The 15326-nt window shown below is 40.8% G+C and overlaps 1 protein-coding gene across 2 annotated transcripts; it reads right to left on the bottom strand.

The window, feature by feature from the left end:
* Positions 1–4753: 4753 nt before the first annotated feature.
* Positions 4754–12598, bottom strand: b3galnt2 (beta-1,3-N-acetylgalactosaminyltransferase 2). 2 transcript variants are annotated; one of them, XM_040140047.1, is made up of 12 exons: positions 12304–12598; positions 11387–11513; positions 10946–11046; positions 8762–8988; positions 8406–8501; positions 7843–7953; positions 7634–7712; positions 6859–7042; positions 6397–6522; positions 6043–6202; positions 5892–5948; positions 4754–5485 (listed from the first exon to the last, which is right to left on the bottom strand). In XM_040140047.1, the coding sequence occupies exons 1-12, from the start codon at positions 12410–12412 to the stop codon at positions 5348–5350; spliced, it is 1515 nt and encodes a 504-aa protein (XP_039995981.1). In that variant the 5' UTR covers positions 12413–12598; the 3' UTR covers positions 4754–5347. The 2 variants fall into 2 exon arrangements, with proteins under 2 accessions (XP_039995981.1, XP_039995982.1); XM_040140048.1 differs by having other exon boundaries at positions 8762–8961; positions 12304–12597.
* Between the last annotated feature and the right edge of the window lie 2728 nt (positions 12599–15326).

Raw genomic sequence — 15326 nt, forward strand, 5'->3', positions numbered from 1 at the left:
CTGACAATGGAAATAGATGCAAAGTTTTCTGAGACTGCTGTTTTTTTGTTTTTGTTTTTCTTCAGGTGTAACTTGCTTGACAGATGTAGAGTTTTGCACATTTACACCTCGGATCTGCTAGAACAAAAGCACTTTCACTATATGGCTGCTGAGCCGCTCAACTGGAGCAACTGGCAGGACATTTTATTCCCCTTCAAGAGCCCCTGAAGAAAACCGCCGACAAAACCCCTGAATGCTTTCAATGTGTTATAAACAGGTCTATATATTGAACAATGTTCGATGAAAGATGTTTTAAACGACAAAATCATTCTTTTGTTCCCAGCTACATTTAAGGATGAGGCTGTTTATATTCTATGCTTTTGTTATTTTCAATCAATCCCATGAAATGACCAAAACCAACAGAGTGTTAGTCCGTTTTTAATACTCCGTGACTTCCCCAGCCTGTATGTTGATCTCAGCCCAAGCCCCTTCATTCCTACTGATGGCATTTGTTTTAAATGGGTCAGAAATATATACTTTAATTCTTAAAAAAGGCTAAGTAACTTTATCAGTAACGTTTTTATAGTCGCCGAATTGGTGCACTAGTGAGTTTATGTTGGATACACAGGACAAATTCATTGTTAATTTGTTTTTTTTTCATAGCATTTGTTGAAAATCTAAATATAGAATATGAACAGAATTATCCTTTAATATCACTTGATGCACAGGCTTAATATAAAGCTTCCTTCACAATTCAATGCTCATTCTAGTGTGGTTACCATATTCATGTCACTGTTCCCAGAACAACACGTTCTCATGCAGAATTCTGCCAACACTCAGTTATTTGTAAAAACCTCACCGTGCCCTCATGTCCCATTGGGGATAAAAAGGAAAAACAAAGTACACACTTGTTTCTACCTGCAGTCTTTGTAGCCTACATGAAACTGTCTTGAGTTTAAAATGACTATAATGCATAAAGGGAAACTCCAGCAGTTGTACACAAGAAGTTCAGTTTATTCATCAAGGGAGGTACTACACAGCCTGTGGATAATATTGTCTGTGCTCTAAAGGGGGCTTTCTAAAGTCTGAGCAAATAACCCTGACTGAGCTGCATTATGGGAAACGTAGGATCCAGTCTTGTTAGGGCTTGAACCATACTAGGGATTAAAAAATCGTTAAGTCTCATCTTCTGCTGCATCAATTCTTTTTTTTTTTTTTTTTTTTTAAATCTGTCTCTTGCAAGTCTTCCAACTTTGTGTTGTTCCAGCCTAAATTTCTAGACTACCCTTTGAACGCTGAACTGAGGCCAACTGGATTCACTTCACTGACATCTTGACATTTCCTCCATATATGGTGTTGCATCAGTTTACATCAAATGACTGAGTGGTTTCCAAGAATCTCATCAGACCGATGAGCTAATTCATGATCCTCTTAAGACAGAATAATTGTCAGTAATGGTTCAGTAATGAGTGAGCTAATTAGCTCTCACAAATACTATCACAGTAAATCTGCCATGTTGCTGCAGCAGGGGTCAAGTGGGTTTATGAAACTCCATGATTCACTCAGTATTTGCATCATTTTGTCAAAGATGTGTATAATTATGTGCACTGTCTAATAGCCAGCCTTCCACTGAATGTATTATCTAACCGATCCACAGTGACACATATCTCACAGCTGTGTTCTGCAAGTGTTTGCAAAAAAGTGACAGCCTTAACCTTGCCAGCCTGAGACAGTGTAGCTGCTTGGAAATGAGATAGACAAAGAGAGCCGTGGGTGCGATTTGAAATCGGGAATAAAAATGGTAGCACATTAGGGCATAGTTGTGTTTCTAATAATATCCCCTCATTCCTATGAATTGGAATCAGACCGAAATACTGGTTTTGGATGCCGGTTGTCATGAATAAATGATTTCCTCCTCATTTTAGTGCACAAAAGGGAGGGGGGGGGGGGCTGATTGACAGGGAGAGTCTAAGAATCTGGAGTTGTTTGAATGAGTACACAGATGCATGCCACTCGGCAGACTCTAAGCTCCTCTAAGATCTGGGACAGCTGTGCCTGATCTGAATCATAGCATCTTTGACACCACAGGTGAATTTTCAATTCATCCCTAATGTACTGTGTTCCACGGTGCCCTAAAATATAGGTATTACACATGCCCTCATTAGTGGCATATAATCTATAAAGTGGCATGCTGCTTAACTAGTTATTTTTTTATTCCGAATGGTTTAAGACCAAGTACCCTAGGATGTACCTCTGCAGTTGCAAGGTGGTACATGGAATCAGCTAACTCAACTAAAACACAGAAATCGTGATTCAATTTTTAAAAAAAAAAAAAACCCCAGCTAAACAGGATAACAAATTGATCTGATGCTGATCTTTAGTATATTTACAATAAGCAGCTGCCCATCCTGAGTAAGTTGTCACCACATGTTTCAGAGTGCAGAATAGTTAGCAAGCATGCAAAGATTTGGAAATTAGCTAGCTAAAAGTAATGGATAAAGAGTTCAAATAGTTCAAAGTAATGGACAAATAGCTGGAATAGTTAGCTAGTGGTTGTACATCAGACAAAAAAAAAAAGACTCAAAAAACTCAACATCAAAACAATAAGGCTCAAGTTTGTAATGTCAACACAGTCCTGTATTCAATCTGCAGAGCAAGAAGATGAGTTTTGGGAAGAGGTGAGACTCTAGATGAAATGGCTTTTATAAATACAATTAAATGGAGCGACCAACTTCCTTCCATTTTCTCAGAGCAGCGCTTGTCACAGGCTAAATGGATGATTGCATTTTCTTGGCAAAATATTAATAGAGTGGAAATAAGTCAGTGGTTCGGGGAATTGTACTCTTGCTGTCGCTTGGAAAAGATTACACACGCTTAAGGGCAGAGACGATTCGAAACGTGTGGGGTCTATTTATATCAAACATATGGATGAATCAGATATTCTGGGCCAGGAAGATGAGCTGAGATATTTTCATTATGCCTTGTTCTGTTGGCAGTATTTTTACTGTTCTGCTTCTTCAGTCTTTATGCATCTTGCTGTTGGAGCGACTTCATGTTCACAAATATCGATCTGTTAGAGAACAAAGGAATTCTTGTGTAGTGTTCCCTCGTGATACTTTATTTCACACCATCTAATTCTTACTTCTGCCAACACGCGAGCCTTTTTTCCTCCAAATATGAAGCAGTTGTCAGCAAAACAGTCTCTACAGTATATAAACAATCTGAATCTTATTTTAAAGTGTGTATTGCCAGGAGATAAATCTTTTTTTTTTTTTTTTTTTTAAATAGGGTGAACAGCCTGAGAAAACCCATAATATACCATAAAACTGCAATTTGCAGGTAAACATGGTGCAATTTGTCTCAAATTTGTTATGATGACAGAGGTAGATCCAGGTGATCTGTTCACCTGGTTGGATGGTTATGTATGAGAGAACAGGGCTTGAATAAAAGGAGGCAGATTTGGAAATAAAAAAAGAAATTAAAAAAAAAAATGCTAATAATTACATTTTACATCAGTGAGTGACAATATCCCCACAGCATTAATCACAGTTTAGACAAATCCAATAACTTCATCTTCTAAAGAAGCACTAGAGCAGAAATGAGAAGAGAGCGTTTTTTTCCTCTGCGTGTTATTTCCATGCCTCTCTCAGCTCACAATGAAGGGCTTCGAGCCAAATCAGTGAGAAAGGCTGATGGGGTGAAAAACGCTCCTCTTATCTATGTAGAAGAGTGGAACAGATGCGGATGTGACTTTGTTATCAAGCAGCTCACTGAAAGAGAGCTGGCGAAAGGATAAGAAGGGGAGGGAGAGGAGGAATGTGTGCTCCAATGTCAGGTTAATTGCAGGAGTAGATTTCTTGGCAGACATGACAGGCCTAAATAAACAATTTGTATTATCCTCCATTAGTAAAATATTCGGCATCATCTTTCATTATTTACAAAAATATACAGCGAGTTAATCTAATTCTAGTTACACAGCATCAATCACATGGCTACACTTCAATAAACAAATCACTGCAGCAACTAAAAGCATATGCTCAGAGGGCTCATCCAAAATCTTACCACATTTGCTTCATGTCAACATTTTAAAAGTGTGTGTGTGTACAAGCTGATGGCTGGATGTGTTCAGTCCCACCGGTGGACACGAAGCCACTGATCAATTTGGGGCAAGAGCACTCCACAGGTTTTCCTGGTCATCATTCCCGCAGTGTGCGACTCTCTGTCTGAGGAAAACGATCACCGACAGAGATCAAAGTGATTTTTTCTTATTCCTTTTTTTAAGTTGAAAAAACGGACTTCTATAACAGCACGAGCAGAGTCTGTTCGCTGACTGTGTGTCTCTGCTGACGACCGAGCAGCACCAACGGCTAAAACAGAGCTTCAGGCTCAACATGTACCCAACATGGAATCAGGAGCAGTTTACCGTCTGCATCGTCCCCAAAATAAACACCAACCAATTAATTAATCTCTCTTAAGTGTTCTTTATTACCTGTGAGGAGGGTTTCGTAAAACCAGTGTTAAATTAGTGAGTCTATTTCACTGTCACTCCGACTGCTTCGTCAAGTCCCAAAAGTTTGTGTCGCAAATACACTGATTAAAATCTGTGTTAACATACGTACAGCAGGACGCCTAACAAGTACAGTAAGGCCATATCACTATTTGCACAAGGACAGATACAGTACAAACTGTGTGTGTTTGTGAGAACGCTTGTCATAAATCTACAAATAGTGAGGAGGATGAAAAGCTTAAGACAATAATTTGCAAAATATAGCAATGTAAAGCAGTCATCTTAAAAATAACATCAAGTATCCCTTTTAAAGCAAAAGGTTTAAGTCTGAGATATCAGAGTACAAGTAATTATAATATTACAAAGTACTCAAGTATTACAGCGATGTCTCGTACACCATGACCATCACATGCTGGTATTGCACATGGTTCTTGTCCACCCCCGTCAGTTACCAGATTACTAAAACATCTTTAAACCCAAAGTCTTTTTCCACATTTTGTCCGTTCCACTGAAGACATTTTCAAATTTAGTAACTGATTTCATGATGCAAATACTAATAGTATGCTACAGCTACATGTGTTTTTAATGTATTCTCAAGCTGCAAATGGTTGATTGTTGGATTTTTTTTTTTTTTTTTTAATATGGAGAACCTGCATTTGAATCCCAAAGTTGTTTAAGATAATTTCCAACAGAAAATCACACATTTTCAAAAATCTCAGTGTTTATATCATAAAATAACATTGATAAAACTCTGAAACGGCTCAGTTTGGGCTTTTAAGGGAACCACAGACACTGAACTGACAACCGCTGTTGAGTGCATTTTACCCACAGTGCCAGTGGCAAGTGTGGTGCGAGCCAGATTTAGTGGCCCCAGGGACAACCGCAGGGGTCTCCACAGGCCCTCTTCCTGTCCCAGAGGATGTGCAGCTCCTCAGCTGTGTGTTGGGGCGACGACAGCATGTCCAGGTAGCACTCTTTCTCACACAGCCAGCCGGGGTCCTGTCAACAGCAGAAGGGGGAAGGACAGCGACTGCGTTAACATGCAGACTCATCTGGTTTTCAGTCACTGGCGCAGGTCTTGCTCCGGTTAAAATGCTAACATGCACCTTTGATACGATGTAACTGAACTACATGGTGTATCGCTGGATTTTACCTAATGAAGCTATGAGGACTGAAACATTGCTAATAAAGTGGGTACAAATGATCGATAGTGTGCATGATTTTTGTTTTTAGTAGTTCTTTCTACGGTCCTATTAATCTGGACTCAATTGTTCTATCCCTGACAACGTCTGATAAGTTGTCTTTTATTATTGCATTTGAATTTTGTCAATAAACCAAACCAAATCATTTTTAATCATGATGCTTCGTTGGAGCTGGCACTCGAGCAGCTTTTTCCCTCTTTTACCTGATATTTCTGTGGTCCAACTGCTGCCATCCATATCCCCATGCTCACATCTTCTCCCTGTAACGAGACGTCCAGGACAGATTGCTCACACTATTTTCACGATTATCTAACCCACTGTTTCCCCACAGTAGCTCGGTGTTTGGTACGCCACCTGGTAGGCCTTCAGCTTCTCTGCATTACTGGCGAGCCACTGGACCAGGTCACGAGAGACCACATAGCCTGAGCCACAGGCAAACGCCGGGTAGGCTGGACTCGCATACTCCAGCTCCTGCCACTTCCCAATGCGATCCACTGCCCAGCTCTGCCTGAAACTAGGTCAGGACAGCAGAGGTGTTATCATCACATCCCATCTCCCTTTCACCTGACACTTCATCATCTTGACTGTTTCTTTCATCTAAAGTTCAACCAACAGTGCACTGAGGTTACGCTACAAACACAAGTGGGCTAAAATCGCAAGCAAAATATACGTTGTTAACAGGATCGGACACCATATAGTACTACTTACTTCCCCCACCAGAAATTGCTGCGCTTTAGACCCTTGTGGTCAATCTTCATTAATACTGAGTCCACGTCAATGTAACAATCATCATCTGTCTTCAGCAGCAGATTAAAGTCAGCGTTTCCCACAGACCTGCCAGAGAGGGAATTTGCAACTTTAATTAAAGCCCACGTCTGATATTTTGCAATATCCAAGAGTGGATTTACTTCAAATACAATTCAGAGTGAAGGGCAAGAGGTTTCGCCACTAAATAAAACCCCCTGCCAAGTCAGCGATTACGACCACTCTGTATATTTTGCTACCTGATGACTCACAGCTGTACTTCTTCCCTGACTGAGTGATTGTAATCGTGATTCTAACAATGAGACATTTTGAGGTGACGACACACTTCCATTTCAGGTTGCTGATTTCCTCAGAGGGCCCGGGCAATTTGGAGACAAAGAATCGAGTCATTAGCACTTGGCATACCATTTATAGAACTGAAGCAGTTTGGAAGGCACGTTCCTGTAGGTGTCTACGACATCGACGAACACCATGTCGCCGTGCCTCAGGCTCTCCTGCTGCAAGGCAGCGTCCTCCTGCCTCAGCCTGGAGGCATGGTGCTCCATCCTGGCTGGGCGGCCCCGCAGGAGCCCCGACAGACCGTCTCCATCTGACACACAGGTGGTGGGGGGTGAGCACAACCGGGTACATGATGGGGGCAATGGCAAAGAAATGCAGAAAAACAACAGAATGAATTAGAGAAAATGGTCTTTTGGTGCAAAATGAGATTTTAAAAACAAGTCACATCTAACTTTTGATTAAAGCAAAGTATGAATAAATCAAGGCACTTTTGAGGGATGTTAACTTAAATCACTGGCTGGCAAAACAATGTGATAAAACTAACACTTTACAGAATGAATCATTAGTTCTGTTTTCAGAGATAGTGAATGGTCAATTTAATTTTCTCTTAACCAAAGTGGTTACAAATCTATTCTCAGATAAACTCAAAGACAAACACATGCAGGAGGTAAAATCAATAATGTAACACAACAGGGCAGACAAGGGGGGTGGACAAAAAAAAACAAAAAACAGGTTATTTCTATTTTGAGGCGAAAAAGGAGCTAATCTACTAACCTGCCAGAGTGAACAATGTTTTTGATATTTTTACATAAGGACTCTTTTTACAACAGTTGGCTCATAGAGTGATTTTGATTAAACTGTCTTCATAAAAAGCTCCGCATTAATTCTGTCCTGGACCAACCGTAGATGGTAAATGTGAACCCTCCAGCCAAACCAGGGAATCCAAGAGCACTTCTGTGAGGCAATATGCCCTCTGTGATCTGCAAATCCGAGAAAATAGCCAGGAAAAAAGTTTGGTTTTTTTAACCCTTCAATTTTTCTTCACTTCAAAACTTGAGATAATGTTCTTTATACTGTACGTTTATTTTTACACCACTTGTGAGCACGTACAGAGGAGATCTTGAGGACACCTCCTCCATTGTTGAGCAGGACAGAGGAGGAGTTGACTGTTGTGAGACCAGAAGAGTCCGGACTCTCCCAAACCAGTGTCCCCTCAAAACCCTGGATGAAAAACAGACATTTAATTCGTTGCACATGTAGGATGGTGTTGTTCTGTCCATCACCGGTGACATTATATGCAGGGCTGCAGCTGCCACTGAGGACACCAACGTCATGTCCTCTGTGTTATTCTGGGGTTGCATTATATTTAAACGCAATTATACATTATATTTATATTTGAAATTGAAATTAGCATTTTATTGGGAAATTATTTCATAGGACGCTTCCTGGAAAGAACTATGCATGGTAATCTGGCACTAATGACAGGAAATACTGAGATATCGCTTCTGAGACAGTTGTTTTAGTCAGCTCCGTTCGGTTTATGATTTCAGAGGAATTTTATCTGGAAGAACTGCTCCATGTAAATACAGCTTTAACAAAATAAAATACAACAGCTAACTATGAAAAATCCAAATCATTAAAAGGACGACACATGTGACTTGTGAAAAACTGACCTTAGGCAAGATGAACTGCTCCACTGGTTTGTACCACACCCAGTTCACCATGGTCCCTGGGCTGATGGCACTGAAGCGAGCAGTAACCACAGCCTCCTAAAAGACGTTTTTACACATAAAGAATTCACAAATAAACAATACTTTTTTTTATTTTTTATACTTACCTCTGTGCAAATTTACTTCTCTACATCTAGACTGAATACTACACTGCAGACTGCTGTCTCGATGGCAGTAATCCAACAAGGGTTTCAGTAAACAGTAGCAGCACCAGGCTGCCCCCAGGCTGTGCATCTAGCTGGCTGCACAGAAAAACAGCATACTGGATATATTATGCTCAGAGGTCAAGGCCCTGTTACCTCCTGGTCCAGCTGGAGAAGCTTAACCGTTATGTTGCTCTGAAGCTCGGGTCGAGTCCCACTGGGAAACACCCCCAGCCTGGTGATCACCACCGGGTGGAGGACCTTGAAATCCAGGGCGATGGCCGACACGTCGGACGGGGCGAGCACAGAGGGGTCAGAAACAGTCACGATCTCTATCTCTGCATCCTGCCCCGTCACTGGGGAAGAGGGATGGCGGCCAGTTACTGCACAAGCACAGGTGTAATTAATTACGTTTCCAACATGCTGACAGTCTCTTTTCAGTGATGAGGACCGAGTAATTCGGGGAGAGGGAGAGTATTCAGAGAAGAAGGCAGACTTTGGTAAAGCTACACCATCAGCACTTTGAGGAGCTGGTTCTTGGGACTGATGTCTTCAAAGCGAGCTTCTGCTCATGAGTGTGGTTTCTTAATTACAAAAGAGCAGTTTATTACCCAGGGGATCAATGAAAAGATCAAGGCCGTTAAAGGGAAGCAGGCTTTTTACTTTATATACGTTCAACACAAGTTCTGCTGCCTTTTCCAAAATAAAAGACAATTAGGGGCAAGGAATCACAGACAAAGAGAGAGCAGCTGTTCATCAAACCAAATGATTCTCACACTGAAAGGATGGAATTGAGCTGCAGGATTTTACCAGTGCGTGAGGATATAGTATTTAATATGCCCATGCAGACTAAATATAAATTCTTAGTTTGTGCCAGCTTGTCAAAACAAACAACAACAGTACTTGTCTTGGCACTGGCCATGCTAGTTTATTCACAGGAAAAATGAATGAAACTTGGCATAAATCATAAATTATTAGCAGCAAATTTAGTGTTATTTAATACTTTCCAGTATTAAGCATCAAATAATAAAAATAATAATTTTATATTGATCACATTTCATATTATCAGGTTTTTTTCTCGATTGACTGGGTCAACAAAATGTCAGAAATAATGAAAAATGCCAATCGAATCTTCCCAGATTCAAATAGCTTTTTTATTGCAACAGTCCAAACCCCCAACATATTCAATTTACTACCATAGAAGACTAACAACAAAAAACAGCACATATTCACATTTGAAAAGCTGGAACCAGTGAATTTCTAGTATTTTTGCTTGAAAAAAAAAAAAAAAAGGACTTGCATGATTAATTGTTTATTAAAATCTCAGCTCTAGTCACAACATGTCAGCAAACCAATCAATCAAACACTGTAGGGGAAAAAAAGCCTTTATATCACAGCCCTCAAGTCTCAGCGTCTTTGAATATCATTAAGACTTTGACTCTGTCTCACCAATACAAAGCACCAGCACCTTGTGTTAGGAGCAGGATTACTGAAACAAAGTCTGATATGCCAATTAGCATTCACTGTATTGTAATCCCCCCAAAAAAATCCCTGTGATGAAAGCAGCACAAACAAACATATTTCAGCAACAATTAATTGTCCGCTTAACGCGTGCTTTGATCTGAATCCTGGGTCAGGTACCCAGCTGTGTTTAAAAGCAGCCATTGTCCGTTTCTCTTTCCAATCACACTGAGAATCTCGCACCAGAGCCGCCCGCCTGCCTCCCATTCTGAAGCGAATCACATCAACGCTCACAACCATTAACACGCTGGGGAGCAGAGAATGGGCTGGAGAAATAAACATTACCGTGACCCTAAAGGCCATCGCCTGTTCTGATGAGCAGTGATTATGTTTTCATGAAGGCAGCAAACACTGAACCGACTGGGAAAAGTGGTGAAACAGCTGAATTGGACTGGCTCTGGGAGGGTGAGAGACACAACTATTTACTGCAGACGTTCAATCTGACAGTAGGTCGGTTCAATTATTTCATACACTGTGTCTCAGTGCTTCATATAGCTTTACTTTTTCAAGTGTTACTGCACAGTCCTAGGTACGACTGCGGCAGCTGCTTTGACTGTGAGGCATTTCTCTGCTTTGGCCTTGGGTATGGAAAGGAAGAGAACAGTGTCCTTGAGCTGTGGGTGAACATGAATAAAAGTGTTTCACTTCTTTTCTGAAGATGCATTCTTCTAATTCTTTCAACTCGTCTCCCACTATTCTGCCTCAGCTCCACTATTAACAACTGCACACGCAAGCAACAGACTGCACACAGAACGTCTCTCTGTATTAAAGCTACATATGCCCACTGGCTGTTTTTTTTGTTTTTTATTTTTTTGGTACCTGGCTCGGTGAAGTTCAGGATGGAGCAGGAGTACGGATCCTCTCTGTCCTCCTCCGGAATGGGACACCCATGATTGCCCACGATGAAATTCACACCCACCCTGAAAATGAGCACAAACATTAATGTGTTGCATTCATCTTGGGGTTTTTTTTGTGCAATATTAGGCAACAAGATTTCTAAAGCTTGTCCATCTATCCACCCTCCGTTGCCATGGTTACTGAGGGTTGCTTAAAGGCCATCGCACCTTATCGGTGCTTACATCGCTGAATGAGAAGGAATGGACTGAATGAAAGAGAGAACAGTACTGGCCACCTGTCAGATGAAGATTAAGAAAAAGGGTGGATGGGACGGTCAGTAATCCGAAGTCTTTATTTCCACTATATGAATCTGACCTGGGGGGGGGGGTCAAGTAGTGAAGTTGGAGATCCACCCTTACAGACCTGTGCTGGAAGTGGGGGTGATCTCGGAGGTAGCCCAGCCAGGTCTCCCTTATCGCTTGTCGCAGTTCATAATGGTGTCGGGCTGACAGCACTCCCACCAAAACTTCATAGAAAGGTAGTGCTCCATCTGTATCAAACACAGGAACCCTGCTGAAATACTCACGTTTTCTGACAGAAGGCCGCAGCAGTAAACGGTGATGAGCTGTTACATGTAAGCACGGGGTAAAATATGACCCGCAGTTGGTGACAATGACACGGCAACAACCAGAGATGGTAACAATAATAAAAAATAAATTTAAAAAAAAAATCACATTTAGAGTCATGCTTAAATTTTTGCTTGCCATTCCTGATCCTGCAAGCAGTTTTCCTCTGATGTAGTTTGCACTGACTTACTGTGATGCATCCTATGAATTCACCCCATGTACACTAATGTCTTCGCGTATCGAAAGGTGGTTAAACTGTACTCCTCTGACTGAAAAAAGCGGATTCACCCTCCAGTGTAGCCCTGACACTAAGTGATAATCCAATCTGAAGGCAGCACAGCGCCCGGTAGTCGCACTCTAACAGGGCAGAGACGCTCAGCCCGCTTCGGTCTCACTGTTTCCAGGCGTTAGACTGTCCCAGCAACGCCCAACACTACTGAACTCTTACATTCACATTATTTACCACTAATAAACACACACACACACACACACACACACACACGGACGGACGGACGGACGGACACACGCTCTCTAGCGCGAACAAACAGCCAAGCGAACAAGCATTAACTACCTGACACAAACTAACAACCACCACAGACACACCGGTGCGGTAGAAGCAAAGTTAGCCAGCCGTTCGCTCGGGTGTGAAAAAAGTTGCGAGGCTTTGTGGAGGTGAATCCCGGGGTTAAGGCTAAAGAAAAACAAAAAAAGTACCCGAGTGTGTGCTGTTGTCCAGCGGGGTGGAGGAGGGTCGTTGTGCCAACCACAAGTGCACCAGGAAGGCGACAGCACAGGGCAGCAGAATGAGCGCTAGCCTCCGCATGGACGGAGCCCTTCATTCAGCCGGAGCAGCCTTCAGCTTTAGCGGCGCGGAGCCTCTTCCTCTAGCCGCACGGAGCTGCACGGTGTGAGCCGCTCCGGGTGTGCGCTTCATTTCAGCTCCGCAGCTCTCCGCCGGGCTCTCACCACTGCTTCATGTCTGCCTCCGCTGCTTGGAGAGCTCGCCCAATGGGAGACGAGTGTGTCCTGTCGCTGTGCACTCTGGGAGATGGAGTTCGACGCTCTCTAGCCAAGCAAATACAGTATCAGCTTGAAATAGTATCGTAATGTGGTAGGCATACAAAAATATACACATAATAATAATAATAATAATAATAATTATTATTATTATTATTATTATTATTATTATTATGATTATTATTATGATTATTATTATTATTATTATTATTGTTGTTGTTGTTGTTGTTGTTGTTGTTGTAATTATTATTATTATTATTATAGTCCTATTAGTATTACTTTTATAAGATATAGGGTTCAGTACTTATTGTTCACTCTGCTATGCTATCTGCAGAGGCCGGACCAATTGGAAAGAACACTGTATGATTTAATACAATACAACTCACATTTTTACACTAAGCAAGTATTATATTACTGGATCACTATTACAAATGCTTGAAACTATCTATTCAAATTTTACCTCCTGCTATTTTAGCTGTCTATAGCCCATAAAAAAGATAAATGGGTGCACCACAGTAGGTGTAGCCCATAAACTTCAGCATTTAACTTGTCTCCATTTAAGATAAAGCAGCCCCATGCAGCCTCAATCTCCACTCAAACCACATTAAGGTAAACAGAACGGTATAGTAGGCAGAATAAATAGTTTGTAACGTGTTTGTGAAAGTAAATTGAAACACTACAACACTGATAAAAGCTACAAAAGGTATCGCTGGGGTGGACCTTTCTGTGTTTACCACATAAAGAAGTGTCTTTCTGTTTGTTTGTTTTGCTTCAAACTGCACTGCAAATTTCTAATGAAGTGAGAAAAATCGTCTAAACAGAGTAGAAAATTAACATTAACATATATACCCTAGGTGACATATTATAGCTTCAGGATTAGAACATATTAAACCCATTACTCTGTGCTGCACATAAATCATTTAAGTAAAATCTGTTGTGCATGGAGAGGGATGTTTGACGAGGATTTCCTCTGACTCTGAGAGCACAAGTGTTTCTCCAGGAGAGGAAGACAGGACCACACCACCAAGAGCACCTGCTGCTACTCTTGTAAACATTTAGTTGATATTGATTTTAATGGAGTTCCAGTGCTGCATAAATGCTATTTTAGAGATCCATTCTACCCCATTCCAGGGGAAAATAATAATGTAATGGAAAACACTGCCATGCAATACCCCGTGTTCCAATGTTATGAGTAGAAATCATTGAGAAACAGCTGCAAAACAGCTGGCTTAAACTGTAGATAAGTAATCTTATCAGAAATGTTTACTTTTCTTTTGCGTTTTGCGTACACTTTGGGGGCTCACTGCTCAATTTGGAAAATTGCTCCAGCACAGATTCTTGGTATTAGATAACCTACTGCCCTAGGGATAATTACTTTCCTGTGCATTATATAATTCTTTTTGGAGTCGCATTCATAGATATACTCATTACAATGATTTAGTTCCCTCTCTGCAACACATTATTTATTTGAAAGGAAAAGGCTATTCCTAGCATGTACAGGGTTTCTTGAAACAAAACCTAACTTCCTGCTCTACTGCGGCTAGCCAACCCTCATCTATCCTAGTTTGTTGTTTATGTGCCCAACTTTTGTTTATCTTTTTATTTATATGTTGGAACCTATTTATGCTCCATTTATGCTATTTCAAGCCATGTGTATGCATTTCTATTTGGTCTCTCGTTTCAGTTTCACCCAGCACTCACTGTACTTTTCTCCAGATCTATATACATTTCTTTTTATCCAGTCAGGTCCCAGCTGAGAACCATGTGCATACCAAATAATACTGAGACCTACTTCTTGAATTTCTAATTTTAGTTTTTGGTGCATAAAACTCATATTTCTCTCTTTTTCTCCCATAAAAGGTTTCTTCTTATCCGAATTGAGGGTCTAAAGAAAGAGGGAGCTGCCTTTTGTTGCTTGTAAAGCCCTCTGGAGAATTTGTGATGTTGTGCAATATATACTGTAAATAAGGGGTGAAAATCAAGTTTTACTGGGCGGTATGTCAATTTTAAGTACTTGTTTATAACCTTAATTAGTAATGAGTACACAGCCAACAATTAAATTTACAGGTTTCAGTGCCTTTAACTTGAAATAAATGTAGATAAATAATCTACATCACATCTGTTCCGAGGCTTTAAAAATCCTCCTCTGTAAACTTTGCTTCTCTTTAATTACATCAAAAGTGTCTGTACTATTTTTACAATCTGTTCAGTTGCTGCCATTTTTTTTATAACTTGAACGTGACCTATGATAGCAGATTGTGGAATTTATTTGGAAAAAAAAAAAAAAAGAAGCAATTTTGACACTGATATATTCACCAGACCTTAAAGTTTTGTGAAATCGTGTCTGAAAAGTGTTTAAGAATAAATAACCACTGTCAACCAAGCTTGGTAGAAAGTGGTCATTTTAGTCTACTCCTCGGTGAGGCTGTAAACACATGCATGGACGGACACATGAAAAAGCAAGAACAGATCATTTGAATGCTGACGTCAGCGGCTTCATATCTGAATTATTATTAGGGACATTATTCATGTGACCTGCGGAGATGTATTGTTTGTTTTTTTTGTTCTAGCTACACCATAGAAGGCAAACTGGCTGAGGCTGAAGTGAATCACTATCCTTTAAAAAAAAAGAAAAATGCCACAACACATTAACAGTGCATCAAGATGGCCTGTGGTTCAGCTCAGCCACAGGAGGTCTCCACTGCACACCAGAATATCAT

Source organism: Xiphias gladius, chromosome 11 (assembly GCF_016859285.1).
Source record: "Xiphias gladius isolate SHS-SW01 ecotype Sanya breed wild chromosome 11, ASM1685928v1, whole genome shotgun sequence".
Taxonomy (NCBI): Eukaryota; Metazoa; Chordata; class Actinopteri; order Istiophoriformes; family Xiphiidae; genus Xiphias; species Xiphias gladius.